The following is an 18225-nucleotide window of genomic DNA, read 5'->3' on the forward strand; positions in this document are numbered from 1 at the left end:
CTGAATATCACATGCAGCATAAGTTGTATTTTGTTTTTCACAAAATATTCACGTTTTATTTGTATAAAAAAAAGAAAGTACAGCTGTTTGTGTGGCCGAGAATCACAATTGATAGGTGAGGAAGTGTCCTCGAGCATGGGAAGTGCCTTCCAGTGGAGAGACAGCAGGGAAAAAATGGCCAGGAATGTCACTCGCGGAAAAATCATTAAATGCCACTAAAAAAAGACTACAGCGTGGGGTCGACAACTTTTCCTGTGAAGAGTATAGCACCTGTAGTCTCATCCTCGATGGCAAACAGGAAGGGATGATTGGCATTGAACATGACAAATTCATCATCTCCAAACTTGTTGACTAGGCTCACTTCGGATGCAGCATATGCTGTGCTGCCTTTCTCGTCCACAAATATTCCCGCCTTTTGGAGGACATTGGAAACTTGTAGGCGATTCTGAAGACCCTGTCCTCTGGCCAGGGATGGCAGGGAAGCATCGCTCGTGAAGATTTGACTAATTCCTAATTTAATCAGTGGATCCTTCATCTGCGTCGTGATGTCAAAGTGGAATTTGGGCAGGAGCACTCTACATTCAACCTCATCCATCAGCCACTTGATCCTGTGCAGGAGGATAGTATCAACTTGTCGGACAAAACTATGGATGCCACTCTTGGAATTCGGGAGAATCACAGTCATTGCAAATTGTTTTCCTAAGAAATTAGGATTTATATACATTTTTGGTCATTCGAGCCGGAATTTTTTTCTTTTGCAAAATTAGAATTTACCTTTGTAGGGAAGCCTGAGAATCTTTGCATCCAATTCCTTGGATTCATAGAAGTAATACAGTCCATCGGCCAGCATGAATTCAGTCGTCTTTGACTCATTTAGGGATAAGTGGAAGGGAAGCTGGATGGTTCTGTTGAAGGCTTTCCTCCACAATCCCCTAAAGTACACAGCATTGAGCATCAGCATGACAGAGTGCTGGACATCTTCCTCCTTCACCAGCTCCTTGATATGATTTTCTGTGACATTAGCCACCCAATTGTTGATCTTCGCAGTGGTTTCATGGACATTTGAGAAGTCTTCCTGCCTCAGTTCTGTCAAATAGTGCTTCTCCAGGATGGCAGCATATCTCTGCCTGGGGCTAATGAACTGATCCACGTAGATTCTCGTACCGAGATTCACCGTATAGTCATTACTCTTTTTCTGCAAAGCCACAAAAAAATCAGTTCAGTGGACTGAGCTTGCAGGTGAACAAAAAATAGCTTATTTGGAGAGGAAGTTGTTCCGAAATGATGAGCTTTGATACCGCAAAAATAAAATGAATGCAGTGCAACTTTTTGTGGCATTGTAAAATGCGGGAAACACAATTGGATTATTAAGTGACTGTCGAAATGAGGTCAAATTCTGAATTATATCAGTCAAATGTTACAAAAAAATTTCTCATAGATATTTTGATAAGGGTTTTTGTACCTTTCAAGAACTGTTTAGTTTTCGGTAATGATCATTATATAGCGTTTTAGGTAAGCATTGACTTCCTGTATGGTTTTATTGTAAGTGAGCTGATTCAAACTTGGCATTAGAAGGTTAAAGTTTATGAAAGTTATTAAAATTTGGTGAGCCATTAAAATCTTAATGAATTGTTGGACTGATACTGTGAGGAATTTTCAGTTTTTTGCAACACATTTAAATTATTTCGAATGTAAATATTGTTTATTTACCTTAAGTCCATTGAAGATATTTTTGTAGAATTCCCTGGACTGATAGTGGGTGGAGATGGTTGGTGTGGCCAGTCTGAGTTGGTGCTGGGTCAGAGTACCTGCAGCACTGGCCTCGAAGAGCAAACTCATTAGTAGCTTGACGGAAAACGGCGACAAGATAACATTACCTTTGTTTTCCTCAAAGACGATCTGAAAAGAAATTTAGACAAGTGTTACATACGACTTTCAAATGCAAATTGACGGGGTTTTCCACAAAATACCGCATTACATTACTTCATTGGTTATTCAAGCAAATCGTGATACTTTTTTTACAGTACCATCATTTATCGAGTATGTCAACATTTTTTTATGCAACAAAAAGACAATATACCTTCAACAATTGACTACGTTTAATGGATCTTCTTTCCAAGTTCGTCTTGAAAGGTAGATAATTAATTTCAAACACGTTTGCGGTCTTGCAAGATCTTTTAATAAATTCTATTTGAGAAGAATCTATTCTGAGAAATTTACATAAGGGATCACGATTTTGCTGACATCATTAAGAAATGTCCTTGGGGAAGAATAAGCACCAAAGAATATCAGTAACATTTTATTGATATTTTGAACTTTAGAAACACAGTGATTTTTACGATTTCATACTAAATACGGTGCCCGCTCTCTAATCTGGATCGGCGTAATCCGGACGAGTTATCGACGGTTATATCTAAAATAATTTTGAGGTTATGTATGTATGTTCAGCAATGAAAATGAATTATCCTGTGATGTTTTTGTTTAATAAATGAAGTATAATAGCATAGAATTCTCTAATTATGTCTTTTTAAGCTTCTTTAAAATATTTATTCTGATTCTACAAAAAAAAAACTTGTATTAAATTTTCGAGACATTGAACAAATTCAAAAAATCCATCCGAATTACGAAGTCGACATCTGTCATATTGTCTTCCAATCATCCGGATAACAAAGTGGGCACTGTATTTAACTGCAGTTGATACAATGAATTTATTAATGAAACTTACTAATTATCAGTTTTTATGATTTTTATCTTAATACACCGATAATATTGTACTTATGTTTATAACAGTCAACATAGAAATTTCAACAGTTATCATTCCTACATTTTAATTTTTTTACTGTAGAAATCTAAATTTGTTTTTATGGCTTTAGGCAGGTGTGATGGGTATGATAGACGCTTAACAGGCCAGACGGGATAGCAAAATGAGAATAAATAGAACCAGGTGGTGAATAAGCCTGGTCAGTGAGAGAAATGTTAGTGGAAAATCGGTAGATCGCGCTGATTAGTCTCCCTGATCGCATTTTTTCGGTACTTAAAGTGGACTGTGAATGGCAGACCTGTTTACTCCCTGAATATAAGTCTAAAAATTATTTTGTTATTTTAATTCATAACATCTTAGATTTTAAGGACAGTTCGGAAAATATGTAGAATAAATCAAAATATTGTGACTGTGGTGTCACATAATTAAGATTAACAATTTCTGAACTGCGAGAATGGCATAAAAGGATAGCAATAACTGTTTTATCTTGACTCTTTCTCGCATTTGACCTCTTATGAAGTTGGTAAGCTTGAAATTGGTCGAAAACTGACCGAATCACAGTTGGCACTCATGGAAAATTGTTCGAATTGTTTTCCAGATGGTTCAGAAAGTTTAGAAAACATTTAATATGAACGGTCATATCTTGCTTGCCGTCTTTTCTTACTTATGCTTAAACTTTTTCCGATCCTCCAAGTCTTTCTGATATGCGCTTTTGATATGGTTTTGAGCTTTTCCGGTGATGGGGTTTTTATCTCCTCAATTGTACCAAAACTTCATCTTTTTCCAGATCTTTTCAGTTCTAGGAACAGAAGAAGCCCCTGGAGGGTACTTCCGGTAAAAACGGTGGTAGTGGCATAATTTCAGTGATGCTTTAATCAAAAAATCACGAAAAAAACAAGAATCTGCGAACGAACTTTTGGAAAAAGCATCACTGCCATACGTTTCATGCCCAAAACATCCAAAAAGAATTGCATGAAAATGAGGCAACCGATATTCTGATAACTTCAGAAATTTTTTCAATAGTTATTTGACAGTTTTGCATAATAATTTTCCTTACGGTTTCAACGTTTTAACCGATTTTTGATGTCAGGTCGAGCATCGTCATTACTAACATGTTCTAGGCTTTTGGCGAAGAGCCCACTTTTAAATTCTATTTTTATTCAAAATAGATTAATTTTTTTTCTAAATAACTTGAATTATTTGCTATTTAAAATTTCGACTCCCTTGGTAACTGGGCAAAACCTACAACATGAAACCCATGTTAGAGATTTGACGCTTAAAAAATTATCTCATCAGAAATAAAATGAAAATCAATAAAGATTGCCATAATGTTTCTTACTTTGCGATTTAGAATATAAAAGATTTTAAACGAAATATCAAAAATATTTACATTTCATAAAGGTTTTAAAAATGTTAAATATTAGATTTTAAAAAAAGTTTTTAATGTTATTAAAATTTTTCGCGATTTTCAATAATTTTTATATCTGAATTTTCAATACAATACTTTACGAATTTTCAAAATAAGAAGATTTTTACCGTAGATTCAGATGACTGCTCTCCAGCGATTACTTTGCCTCCTACTGTTCGTAAGCTTTTTTTTTAATTCTATAACACTAAACCTACCAAGACCGGTCAAACTGATCGGTTTAACTCTTTCCGGACCGCAGCATATGCTGCAAGACAATTTCACCATTTTTTAATCAAAATATCTAAGCTCAGGAATTAATTGAGGTCCTACAAAAAATATCTTACATTTGGATATCCTTAGTTTGTAATCATCCACAAAAATAGAATTTTTATTAGTTCTGAATAATTAAAAAAAAACATTGTTTTTCACAGAACATTCATATGCTGCTTTGGGTACTCAGAGTCCCAAAAGAGACAAAAGAGTTAAAACCTTTTTAAAATTAACACATATTTGAACGGTAGAATGTTACTATCAATCTTTATGAATTTCTTAAAATATGTATGTATTATATTTTTCAGTGTTTAAATTTTACTTTTTTCTTCTTTTTCAAGAAAAGCTTTTTGAGTATCCTACCTACCGCCGTTTCTCTTTAAACCGAACACGCTAGGTAAAACTACCAAAAACGATCGGTAGGTTTAGTGTTACGAATAGTTTTTGGTAATTTCCGACGGTTAATTCAATAGGTGTGGAAACCGGTGAGCGTCGGGTAAGAAGAAGCAAAGAAAATTTTCAAATTCTTCCCAAAGCTTTCGGCTCGGACTCCAAGCCTTCCTCAGTAGTGGTCAAATTTTTCAAAAGACTAAAAATTTGACCACTGAGGAAGGCTTGGAATCCGAGCCGAAAGCTTTGTTAAGAATTTGAAAATTTTCCTTGCTTCTTCTTACCCGACGCTCACCGGTTTCCACACCTGTTACGAATAATCTACACCGCTCTAATCTATCTTGTCCGATCGGTAAGGGTCATCCTTGAAAGCTAAAATTAAAGAAAAATTGACAAACTCTCTGGGACAAAGCCACTTTCGGAGGGTGCAATCTACGGTAATTTAAAATATGAGTAAGGTTTTGAAGACTTCCAAGATGGAAACATCGTACTAGTCAATCTTTGATGAATTTGACTCAAGGAAATTTACATTGCAATTAAAACGACCTATGATAATTGTCATGGGTCAGATTCATTAAGAAGCAAAGGAAAAAAATCAAAAAGTACGAGATACTTCCGCTATTCGAGGCTTTAAAACTTCCCCTATTTCTTCTTATTTTTTGCATTTAAATTAATAAAAGCACAAATTAATAAAATAAATTACCTTTGAAAGATTCCAGTCAAAATCTCCGATATCTTTAAATGGTCCTTCGAATGGGACAAAGTCATCATTCTCCCAATAATCCATAGAATCACTAGGATTGGCAGTGGATGGGGCAGAACTTCCTGTATCAACATCCTGTGCCCTTGGTGTTACCTGGCTCTTCACAGATTGTGGTGTTACAATTTCCACGGAAGGTTTAACATCCTCTCCTGCCCAAACTGCCTGCCTCAGCAATAGAACTACCAAAGACCACAATTAAAAATAATTCCACCATCTAAATCAATTTCAACGGCAATTTTTCACACAATCTTCTAAAACACTTTAAACAAGTACAAAAGTAATGCTTTTTAGTATGGATCCCGTCATGGTTGGGTTTTTTGGTGCTTTCGTTTTATTTACAGAAAATATAAAGCATTTCGCATTGACCTTGGTTGCTTCACAAATACGAGTTTCTTGTTAATTTTTAAGAGAAGACGAAACCTGTTTGATTACATTCTGATAGGAAAATATCAAAGAAAAAATACCAAAAGAACTTCATTTGCAATTCCATTTTGAGAATACTCAGACATATTATTGGTTGATCCACCGAAAATCCCGCGAGCGTCATTGAGGTCACAGAGTTCAAAAGTTTATCGAAAATCGCACAGAGATATAAGATGATGATGCACAGCTCTTGATAGAAATTATGAAGAAATATTTCTGGGAAATCGGGGAAAAACAACAGAAAATTTACTGATCAACCTACCGGCTGTTAACACAATGATCTTCATTGTTTAAGTCACTTATACTTAAATTAGTACTTCTTGAGCTCAAAGTCCCGGTACGATCATCAAGGCAGACGATCAGTAACTGAAATTGGTAGCCACAGTCCACAATCCCATGAGTCCCCAACTCATACTTCTAAATTCCACAACAAATACCATTGAAAAAACCCAATGATCATTACATAAAATGCTCCAAGATCGTGCAGTGATCGTGAAAATGGACTGGAATTGCCATTGAGTCATAATCTTACTGGAGAAACATATTTGCAGGCATTTCCTCAGCTGAAAGACTGTATCATTGAATTAAGAATATTTGCATGAAATCCACATCAGTTCTGTGGATCAACGATCTTGGATGAGGATCGATGGTCATGTGTAGATATGTGATGCAGAGAATGTAAGAATCAACTTAAAGAAAGAAAGGAAAATCCACCTGATGGGGAAAAGTTCGATAAAAAGACATGAGAAACTTGTACGTCATTGTTGGTCTGATAAAAGAAATTTTAATACTGAATGGAGCAATTTAATTGATAACACATAGCAAAAATTGAGTCGCTCAGAGCACGAATGGGTCATTTGATAGACAAATGCATACACTCTATAAAAATGCTTTAAATTGCGCAAATAAGCAGATCAATATTTTTTCTGTTTCTTTTTGTTAATCTGTACAAATGAAAATTCTGTATCGTAAAACTAGATTTGTAATTATTTGATACTTCTCTGGAACATACAATCTGAGATGGAGTTTTCCACCGTTTTGCTGCGGAGTAGTTTGGCTATTAATCTTATTAACGTTAAGACAGCGGTGATCGCAGAATTACAGTGCGCTCTTAAGTCATTGATGATGAAATATCTATCTGAAATTATATGATAGACTTCTTTTGTCCTGAAAATCTCAAATGTACTTATGAAGCGTATTGTACCAATTTATTAGTCCTTATAGAATTACGAGAAATCCACTGAACCAATTATTGAAAAATTCGCATTCTGTTGTTCTTAATAGAGTAGAAAAGAATTTATTAAAAAAAGAGATGGCAAATCATCTCGAGAGATAGCATCAGCACGAGATATAGCTCACCGTGAATTAGTCTTTTTGCATAATCTTTTGGTATCACTCATCTACTAGAGATCAAATTGATTCATAAATCACAAAAGCATTTGAAAATAAAAAAAATCGGTACTTAACCGACTCGTTACCAATGAAGACCGATGCAGCCAGGTTCGAAATTTCAATACCTCTCCAAAAATCCAAATTTAACCAAATGGGGTGAATAATTACCCTTCTAAAGTGATTGACTTTTGACCTTCAATAATTCAAAATGGCGAATTTTCCGGTTATAGGTATGTTTGGGCGAAATGTTCGAAAACATATCAGAAAATCATTGAAAAAGCTTGGGTGAGAAAAGCCAAAAAACATGGTTTTAGAGGGGATAGAGAAGGGTAGGGGAGGGAAAAAAAACATCGAGAGATATTATTTTTTATTGGGGGTCATCGAAGACTGGAAGTCAATATCTCTAACCGTTTAAGCTCCAAAACGGTGACAAGTTGAAAAATAAGACGATTTATATAACTGCTCTCTCTTTGAGTTCGAGCAGTAAAAGACTATTTATTAATTTCTTTTTACCATTTTTAGCCCTTGTCAAAATTTTTTCAACGAATATTTTGCCTATAAAATGACGTCTTTATAAAAAATTAAATTGAATAGTTTCCTGCAACTTGCACAAAGCTTTCCCACCAGTATTTTCAGTATACTTCTAGACTGTTGTAGGGGTTTCAGGCATTTATAATTAGACAATTAGGAACTTATAATTCAGGCACTTAGATTTAGAGTCTAGAACATTAACCTCTGTGACTGTTGCACATATCCACAGAAGTTTGAGTTGAGATATTATTACATATTCACAGAAGTTTGAGAGCGATTGGGTATAAAACTACAGAATTTGGCACAGTGAGTACACAAAAACAATAAAATAAATATAAAATAAATTTAAATAAAAAATAAAAACTAAAATAAGGATAAAGGAGGCAGTATGATTCTAAGATTAGCGGAGTATAATGATCCCTAAAACCGCAGGCCAAGCGAAAAAGCACCTAAAATCGTTCTGCCTCATATTCTCTCCACAATTGGTCACCCAGACTTTTGACCAGTTTAGCGAAAATTCACTGACTGAGACCCACTGGAAGACTTAAAGTAAGTAGGTGCAAAATACAAATAAAATCCCTTAAAAAATTCCATATGAGGGTGTGGGATAAACGGTCTTCAGACTAGAGGTTTAGCCTTGTTCCCGAAAGTCTCAGGATCCTAAATGGCAACTAATTTATTACTCTTTCAGAATCTTAATAGGACATTTATCCATAATACTACAATCCTAAGTTAAATTTTCTAAAATACCTTACTGATAAAAAAATATAACAGTTAAGCCATATGGCTAAGCCTTAGGTCTGAAGCCCATAATAGATGGATACCTGTGAGAGTTCAATTTAGAAAAGAGCTAAATCTAATAGGTTAAAGTGTATTGGATTTTATAATTCAGTTACAAAATTGTTAATGGATTTAAACAAAGAATATTTAAATACTTTACAATATGAGAATGAAGTATGCTTTTAAAACTATTTGTCTTTAAAGAGATAGAGATGCCAGATATCGGACATGTTGTATATAAACCTCAAGATTTTAGGTTTCATATGTAAGGGAAATTACTCTTACTTTGAACGTTCATGCCTTCGAATAATCTGAATTTCTTTTATTTTTTCTAAGAGACTTACACATAATTATTACGTAATTATTAAAAATTGATGATACGATAATTAATATTTAATAGAAATATATAAGTCTCTTAGGAAAAATAAAAGACAATTAACATTATTCGAAGGCATCAACGTTCGGAGGGAGAATACTTCCCCCAAATACTTCTAAAACAAATTGAATTTTTGTTACTTCTTTTTCGAGGGGTATTTCTCGGAACCTTAATAAAGTAATTTGTTCTGTTTCATTTTTCTAAAATATTTTTAATATATTTGAAATTGTGTATTATATCGGACACCACGTTTTTCGAAGTATATTGCCCTTCTGAAAATCTTGCAATATTTTTTGCTATGTCTGATTCGTCAAGGTGATGTACTATTGTTTCTCTAACCTAAAAGAAACTAAAAAAAGACTTTTTTGTACAATTTTGAGAAACAAAAGAAGTTTACGATATTTCAAGATGTCCGAAATTTTGCACAATTTCAGTTTCCAAGAATTGAAAGATAATTTGCAGAATTATACTTATTTTTAGAAAGTTTCTAGATACTTTGTCGTGTATAAATTTAATAAAAATTCGAATATTTATTAAATTTTTGTTTTATTTATTATTCTTATTATTATATTTTTTAAATTATATTTTTTAATATTTGGATAACTTAATTTTAATTAATTATAAAGTGAAGCTTTCTGTAGAAAGTTCTTAGTATTAAAATTTGTCATTAGGGGAAGTAGGGCACTTTTAAATTAGGATATCTTTGAAATTAGGTTTTTTTCTATGAGTTTCATAATTAGTTTGTAGAACAAAATTATATCACGGTAAAATCCAATTCCATTTAAAAATAGGAAAAAATGTCCAATTTCAAAGCTACCCCAATTCAAAGGTGCCCCACTTCTCCCTATATTATCAATCTTGTCACTTCAATCGCCTCACTGTGTATTTCCTTTAAAGTATTTCGTTGGAGTTTGAAGTATTATTTTGCATTTTTCTGCAACCAGTTTCAATATGGAATTTCCTAATTAATTATGCATTTTAAACGTCTTGGTTTCTTGTTGATAATTTGGTAAATTCCTTGCAAATCATTGAAATTTTGCAGAGTATTGCAAATTTAATAATAATACAAAATTACAATATCTTCCTCTGTTTGTTGACTTCGAACAAATACTGGACATTTCTGCAAATACAATATTCTACAAACAAATATTTAGTTTTAGAGAAAGAGCATCCAATAACTCAAATTGAATCAGCAATCAATAATGCATTCTTTACTGTGATTTCTTAGGTCAAAAAACTTTCTTAATGTAATTGAATTGTTGAAAAAGTTTAAACGGCAATTTCTTGACTTTGGTCATAAAATGTTTTTTTCACTTTCATCAAGTAGAATCTTCTAAGGGGGATTTTTATAGGTGCTTTTGTCCAACGATAGGTTCCAAAGATTTAATATCTACAGAAGAATATTTAGGTTTATTTTTATAAGAATTTAAGTTCTATTTTAAGTTAATAAAGGCTTTTGTACTATCCAATAGTCTCAATATTAATGTAAAGCTGCTTTTTATTAAATATATTTTGGTATATTTTTACAACACGTTTTTTAAATCGAAAAAATCACGCGCGGTAAGGTAAAACAGAACCCAACTCGCAAGCCAGTATAGGTTTGAACCTCAACTAAAGGAGTATTGTAAACGCTTCATGGGCTTCATGGTACAAGAAATAAATTAAATTATTTTCGTTCAAAATTAATTATCATACGATCCAGGTAATTGCAAATTTGTTGATATCATCCCACATTAAACTATTAATAATCTTATTCTCGTTTTGCTTAAAATCAATCCTGATAAAAATTCCCAATACAAGAATTTAAAGAATCTGAAAAAAGCACGGAAATCAAAAGCTTCCAGACGAGCTTCCAAACTGGAAAGCAAGAAAAAAAAAGAAGTGGGGAAGACGAAAATTGGATGAAAGAGATTTTTAACAGCATTACGAGCTAAGTGGCAAATATAAGTGATTGCCCCAAAGAAGAAGTTTCATTTCTTAAACAATTTCTAATTGAATTTTCATCCAATTGTGAGTGAGAGTGGAAATTCTTAGAATAAGAAAGACAAATTTGGAGACACACCTCCATCCAATCCTTCAGAATCAACCTCGGATCTGCATTGTTGATGGAGACTTCTGTATATTAATTGGTTTTTTTTTGTGAGAAACTCTTGCCATTTGACTTGATCAACCGGCTGAAATTGGACGTGAAAAGAAGCGCAATTTATTCACTTGTTGTCCCCAAAGACTGCCGCCCAAATGGCTGAAATTGCCGATAAATGGGGTCTGGATGAGATATCCGTTCCCAAGCGCCAGAAACTCTTTCGAGCTCTCTTTGCTGAATTCCTGGGCATCTTCATTCTCAACCTCTTTGGCTGCTTATCAGCTACCTGTGGAGATCCGGCTGTTATCTCCATCACCTTTGGCCTCGAAGTCTTCATGATAATATCGGTAAGCTGGTCACGTGACACTTCCCTAAATTTAGCATTTTTGTTGATTTTATAATTCAGTGTTAACCAGGTTTTAATGAAAAAAAAATTGTTATTCTCGTTTGCTGGGAATTTTGAATTTATAAAGAGATTTTTCTTTTATCAAATTACGTGAAGTTGAAAAATATTTGGATGGTAGTAGCGGTATTAGCTGAAGTTTTTAATAGTCTTAACTCAAATATTACAATAATCATATAATTATAAATCCTTTGATTAGACTTAAACTTTATTAAATACCTTTCATAACTCCTGTTCATGAATAACTTACTCGGATTCCCGGCTTTTCCCACGGAGGTTAATAAAAATTTGAAGTTTGTTAAAGTGTTATCAGTCTAAATTTGAAAGAAAAGTTTGTTATAATGGAAGAATAAATTAGAAAAGCAAATGACTAAATAAGTAATAATTAAATTATTTAGTTTGTAATAAAAATAGATAAAAGGTAAAATAAATACCAATAGAAAATATGACAATGCGCTATCATTGAGTGAAAAGAAAAGTCGCGTAGGAGAAAGCTTTCAGGCTTCGCACACATTTTGGCTTTGAACTCTTCGAATATTCCTCTATTTTTGAGGAAATGTGTTTCTTAAGATCAGCTATTAAAATATGCCAAAAATAGGTCTGATTCATTAAAGAAATATGGGAAAAATTAGTATTCAAAGCCAGAGGTGTGCGAAGTCTGAAAGCTTTCCCCTACATTAAATTAGGCACAATGGGGGGAACCCGGGGCAGAATTATCCAGGGGTAGAATTAGTTTGTATGATGTTTGGGTTTTTCTTAGACGGAATATTGAATAAATCATGATTTATTTTTCAATACATATTTATCAGTCTAATTTTAACATTTTTTCACAAACTATACATAGGGTGGAGTAATCACTTATCGTCATGTTTAGGAAAAACGGGAATTAATTTTATTATAACTTTTGAACCCCTATTACAAGACAACTCAAATTTAACACAAAGTTACTTAAATTTATTAGCTGCAGATTCGCGAAAACAATAGTCCTCCAATTTAACCCTAGACTACTTAAAAAACTGATTTTTATTAACAATGCAAAAATAATCACTTCGTCGCCACTTTTTACCACTTTTCGCCAGTTCTGTAACCACTTATCGCCACCCACTTGGAAAGGTTCAAACTTAACTATTTTGAGCAATATGATACAAAGAATACATTCAGAATTTCTTTTTCCTCATGATAAATAATAAGGTTTAAATGATTTTAACATTTAAATCAGAGAGATTTAAATTAGATTTTAAATTATTTTAAGTGATGACTCACTTTAAATGATTTTTCTTCGCTGTTATTTGAGAAATCAAACTATTGGATTATTGTATAAAGTGAACAATACGGATTTGACAACTGAGAATCTACGAAGTGACGTTAGCGTTGCCTATTGAAAAGAGATGGCGACAGGTGGTAAAATCATTCAAATATATTACCACTTTTCGCCATGCCTAATTTTTATATAAATATAATATAAAATGAAATATTAATTAACTAAATACAAATTTTATCTATTCTACAAGTGTAATTAAATATTCAATAGGCAAATTATTTATCCGAAAAGATACATTTTGCTTGAAGAAAATTTGACGACATTTAGTATATTGGGTACAAAATATTGGATTCGATGCACTTGCTTAAAATATTACTCTAAAAAATGCTCAAAATCGTAAATTCAAAACGAATAATTACTATTTTTCGACTCTATACGTAGCAGCAGTAAAAATACAAGTAACTTTGCGGCTCATTTATTTCATAAATCGCGAAAAATAGCGATTTCATTATAAGTGGCGAAAAGTGGGGCACTGACGAGAAGTGGTGATTCTACCCTACACAAAGAAATTCGATTTACTAGCTCATTCTGATCCAATTTTCCTTATTACTAAACTTTGTAAATTTTACTGATATATAACTAAAATCACAAACCTAATAAAGTATTAATAAATTGAATAAAAAAATATTCGATTATTAAATTGACTAGAAACTATTAAAAAAGTCTTTAACATTCTTTTGTAAATTTTGTGTAATAATTATTTTTTGAATAGGTAATAAATGAAATTATAATTTTCACCAATGTTTAATAAAATCGATAATGATCAATTTATATTAAATTTTAAGATCTGAAATAATAAGCACAAACATTATTGGAAAGTTTTGTGTCATAAAATCTTTAGAAAATCTTTTTTTGAGTTTTATTAAGAATGATTTTAGAGAGAAGAAAGACTAAACTATTTACAAGATTCCGAGAAACATTCTTTGAAAAGAAGAAACAAGAATATTCAATTTGTATAGAAAATATTACTTTTCGAATGTAAGAATTTGGCGCTTGTATGCAGCTACGCCGAAATTTGGTACACTTACCCTATTTTGTTTTTAAAATATGTTTCTTTAAAATAATAGCTAAATTGTCATTTAACCTATTCCTTACCATGGTATTATAGACCATACGCAAATTGAGTGATTTTAGATGATTTATTTCTTGGCAAATGCTATTCGAATTGCTGTCGGGAATTGATTTTTAATTACTTTAGTCCTTTAATTACTTGGGAAAAGTAGTCTGACAGAGATAGGAATACATTTTGTTATTGTTTTTTTGCTTCGCGGAAAGTCATGCAAAATTTTTGCTTAAAATGGCGGAAGGAAAATACAACATCCCGTCGAATTTGTTAAAATTGGCCTTCATCCTCTTCCTTGATTTGAATTCTGATTGCCAATTTGTTTTCTTGGACAGTTACTCTATCTAAATCAATGGAGTTTGTAATAAATTAATGTGCAGAATTTAAATTCACCGTTAAGACGCATGTTTGAGAAAGGCTCCCCGGGCCCCCATAATAGATAAATCTTTTTTTCTTTTCAAAAAAATAATCTATTAATCTTTAGGATTCTACATAATTTCAAAATATGAACATTCTATCTCAAGTATTTCTAGTACATTGACTGAATGGGTCAATGAGATGTGAGAGGTTAATAAATTAACTTTCGGTATTCATTAATCCCCTTGTTATTTAAATTCAAATGGAATTTGTAAATCAACACAGAAAAAATATTCTGTAAAATTGTTCGTATCTGATTAAAAAGTTCGTAAAAGTTTGTAATTTTCACAAACATTGTTTGTAATTTAAGTTCTTAACGAGCATTTTTTGTTCTCCTGCAAACATTTGCTAATACAATTTTGTTTATCTGGTAAAACTTTGCGAAGAAATTACAGAATTTTACAAACATTTTTTATGTGTTTACGAACATTTACGAACAAATGTTTGTGAAGGAACAAATAGTGCTCGTCAAATGATCATGTTACGAACAATGTTTCTGATGACTTACGAACTTTAGAGTGGGTTATACGATTTAGGAGAGTTTCGTAGTCCCCAGTAGGTATTAACAAACATTTACAAACAGTTTTATGAAATGTGACAGTAGCTGTCAACAATATTATAGCACATTTTCAAGCTTATGAATCTAGGAAATTTTCCTAAGTTCAGTCTGAGTTATTTTACATTCGAAAGTGTCTATGCCTTGTCACCACAGATTTTTATTTTTTTTTTTAATTCATTAGTGTTTTTAAAATGATTTTGACGTCTTCTGTCAAACTCACAGAAGTGCTGTCAATCTTCACTTGTCAAATTGTTTCTTTTTGAATATTTAAAATCAATTACAGTTAAGTGAATTTCAGTAAAAAAAATCTTATCATTAAATCATTTTGAACATTGTCTACAACTTTGCGTTGTCAATTCCCCACCTCGATAAAAGATATGCCCAAATATTTATTTGCGGTATTTTTCACAGGTATTGGGTCACGTGAGTGGAAGCCACATAAATCCAGCTGTAACTGTTGGCTTTGTCGTATCTGGCCAGATGCCAGTTGTTCGTGCTATTCTCTACATCCTGGTACAATGTCTGGGTGCTGTGGCAGGGACAGCTGGACTTAAGGTGTTCCTACATGAGTCTCATCATGGACTTCTTTGCCACTTGTATCTTGATCCCAGCATCACTGTCCTCCATGGTGTTCTCATTGAGTTCTTCCTCACTTTCCTGCTCATGCTGGCCGTCTTGGCAGTCAGTGATGAGAATAAATCAGGTAAACACGTCTCTTGCCTATCTCTTGGACATTCACTAAATTTTCAAATATATTGCAGAGTCCAAGATCACAGGAGCACTCACAGTGGGATTAGTTGTGGTGCTGGGAAATTTATCTGCCATTAAGTACACAGGAGCCTCCATGAATCCTGCTAGATACTTCGGTTCGGCCTTTATTGCTCAGTCCTGGGAGAATCACTGGGTGTACTGGGTGGGACCCCTCATGGGGGCCATTGCAGCCTCCCTTGTCTACATGCCATTGTTCAAAGCGCCCAAGCTCAAAATTGGATGAACAGGACACCGATTTATTGTTCTCTGCAATTTCTTGAAATACTTCACAGGAGGGGTTCAAGAACATAGAGATTATAAAATAGAATTTAATAGATGGTATATTAAATTAGTTAACAATATATGAGATATTTTGTTGAGCAATTAATGCTCATGGATTCATGCAATTTTCTTGTTAATTGTACAATTGAGTATGGGAAATATACTTACAATTGGAGAGTAGTAATCAGTGTGTTTATTGCAAAATTACTAAATACCGATGAGATCGTTAGAAAAGGGTTTGATTGTTTGGATTGTTTTTTATATAGCTAATTCTCAACTGATAAGCTATTAAATTTGGTAAGTTGAATAATTAAATTAATTAGGTGTTTGGTAATTTGAATTATACGTTTCAAGTAAAGTGAAATTACCTTTTGAACTTTCAAGGTTGGTAAATTGTGGATCATTTCGATAGACCTCATTGATCGCTATTAATGTTAATGTGTTATCTTTATTTTAAATTAGAATTCTCCATTTAACTTTTGAGTCTCCCATTATTATTTTCTCTCATTAAAATTCTAACTTCTTTTTAATTAATTTAATTCATACTAAAATGATGAATGAAGTTGTTTGTACACATTTTTTTACGATTTTCAACAATTACGATTTTCTTGATGCATTAAAAGTTTCTTGAAATTTTGGTAACATTATAAAAAGTGTGAAAAATAATTTTTCGAAAATAACCTTTTATTTGAATTAAAGAATGTGATAAAATTGGCTGAAGAAGGAGAAATTATTACGATAACGAGGTTAGTATAAACGTGTTTATTGTATTAAGCAAACTGACGGGTTGTTGTGTTGATTCCTTATCTTTACATTGAACTTAAAAAAGTGCATCTTGTTTTTGATAAAAATTGTTTGCATAAAAATTCTTATCTTTTAATCGCAATAATGTCAATTATTCTAGAAGTTGTCTTTATCTTTATTTAAAAATAAATAAAGCCAATTACAAAATAAAGCTGCTTTTAATTTTTTTCTGATAAAAAAGGATTTATTGAAAGTTATTTATTAAAGCATTTTTCTAATTAATAAAGATGAAGAATATGCAACAAAGGAGTTGCAACAAATGATGCCTTTGAGATCTTATTTGCAACAAGAATGACGGGATATTGTAAGCTCCGCCCATAATTTATTATTGGACACTCCCCTTTCAGAAGTTTATGGGATTAGAGTACACAATTTTAATATTTACCAATGACACGAGTATACCTTTTAAATGGGTAAAATTTCATGAAATCAAAAGTCATGTCCCTTTCTTTCTCTGAAGATCTGCATATGTCTATCCTACTCTTTCGCACTCTTCTTCTTCTTCTTTAGAACACCACGCTAAATTGAATTCAGGTCGGTCCAATTTTGAGTCCGAAAGAGTGGACTAGACGTACGCATTTTTGTTGGAAAGTAAAGGACGCAAATTTTGATTTTAAAAAATTTTACCGATCTAAAAGATATGCCGGAGGCATTAAATATTTATTTTAAAAATTTTAGAATCTTTAAAGTGTAAGGATAGTTTTTGAAATTCATATTTTAAGATTTTAAATTTATTTAAAAAATATTAAGTAGATAAATACATTTTCCTATGCTACCGTAGACGCGGGTGACATTGCCCTCTGGGGATGACTTTGCACTTGATTGTTCGGAAGCTTATCTTTACTTCTAAAACTTAGATCAAGGTCACCACCGAATCTATCTACTATGTTCGACCGATACAGATCATCCTAAAGTTCTAAAATTAAAGAAAACCTTACGGAGGATCAGGGTGGCAAAGTCATTCCCTGAGGGCAAAATCACCCGCATACGGTAATTATGATATTCATTTAATAAAAAGTTATTTGTCCTTAATGGGTCACACCTTTTAGATCGGGAATATTTCATAAAATCGAAATTCATATCCTTTTCTTTATTAAAAGTTTAGCATATGTCTCTTTTGCACTCTTCGTCTATTTTTGAATATCACACTAAATTAAATTTAGTTCAGTCTAATTTGGAATCGAAAGAGTAGGATAGAATTATGCAAATCTTTTGAGACAGAAGGGGACGCGAATTTTGATTTAATGAAATTTTATCGATCTAAAAGAAGTGCCAGAAGCATACGCAAAAAAATCTCCGTTAAGCCGTTTGTATACTTTTTGAATTGATGCATTTTATTTTTGGCTTGGGGAGGTTCATTTGTCGCCAGATGAATATCAATTTCAATCTGCCAAATATTGTCATTCGTTTTTCGGTTGAGAATGTAGTTCAGACATATCCGTCTCCGAT

General features: G+C 32.6%; 2 protein-coding genes across 2 annotated transcripts; one reads left to right on the forward strand and one right to left on the reverse strand.

Annotated features, from left to right (window-relative positions):
* Positions 1 to 28: 28 nt before the first annotated feature.
* On the reverse strand, positions 29 to 6433 carry LOC129809639 (serine protease inhibitor 2-like). The gene is made up of 5 exons (XM_055859611.1): positions 6278 to 6433; positions 5533 to 5771; positions 1711 to 1899; positions 775 to 1195; positions 29 to 699 (listed from the first exon to the last, which is right to left on the reverse strand). The coding sequence occupies exons 1-5, from the start codon at positions 6300 to 6302 to the stop codon at positions 227 to 229; spliced, it is 1347 nt and encodes a 448-aa protein (XP_055715586.1). The 5' UTR covers positions 6303 to 6433; the 3' UTR covers positions 29 to 226.
* Positions 6434 to 11332: 4899 nt separating this feature from the next.
* On the forward strand, positions 11333 to 17780 carry LOC129809427 (aquaporin-like). The gene is made up of 3 exons (XM_055859250.1): positions 11333 to 11524; positions 15352 to 15643; positions 15702 to 17780. The coding sequence occupies exons 1-3, from the start codon at positions 11333 to 11335 to the stop codon at positions 15932 to 15934; spliced, it is 717 nt and encodes a 238-aa protein (XP_055715225.1). The 3' UTR covers positions 15935 to 17780.
* The last annotated feature ends 445 nt before the right edge of the window (positions 17781 to 18225 follow it).

Source organism: Phlebotomus papatasi, chromosome 1, assembly GCF_024763615.1.
Source record: "Phlebotomus papatasi isolate M1 chromosome 1, Ppap_2.1, whole genome shotgun sequence".
Classification (NCBI taxonomy): Eukaryota; Metazoa; Arthropoda; class Insecta; order Diptera; family Psychodidae; genus Phlebotomus; species Phlebotomus papatasi.

Bases quoted from the DNA above. Each gene is read 5' to 3' on its own strand.
- LOC129809427 (XM_055859250.1), top strand. From the start codon at position 11,333: ATGGCTGAAATTGCCGATAAATGGGGTCTGGATGAGATATCCGTTCCC. The intron at 11,525-15,351 runs GTAAGCTGGTCA...TATTTTTCACAG, and splicing joins AAGTCTTCATGATAATATCG to GTATTGGGTCACGTGAGTGG. The intron at 15,644-15,701 runs GTAAACACGTCT...AATATATTGCAG, and splicing joins CAGTGATGAGAATAAATCAG to AGTCCAAGATCACAGGAGCA.
- LOC129809639 (XM_055859611.1), bottom strand. From the start codon at position 6,302: ATGAAGATCATTGTGTTAACAGCCG. The intron at 1,900-5,532 runs GTAATTTATTTT...ATTTCTTTTCAG, and splicing joins TTGACTGGAATCTTTCAAAG to ATCGTCTTTGAGGAAAACAA. The intron at 700-774 runs GTAAATTCTAAT...CTAATTTCTTAG, and splicing joins TCTCAGGCTTCCCTACAAAG to GAAAACAATTTGCAATGACT.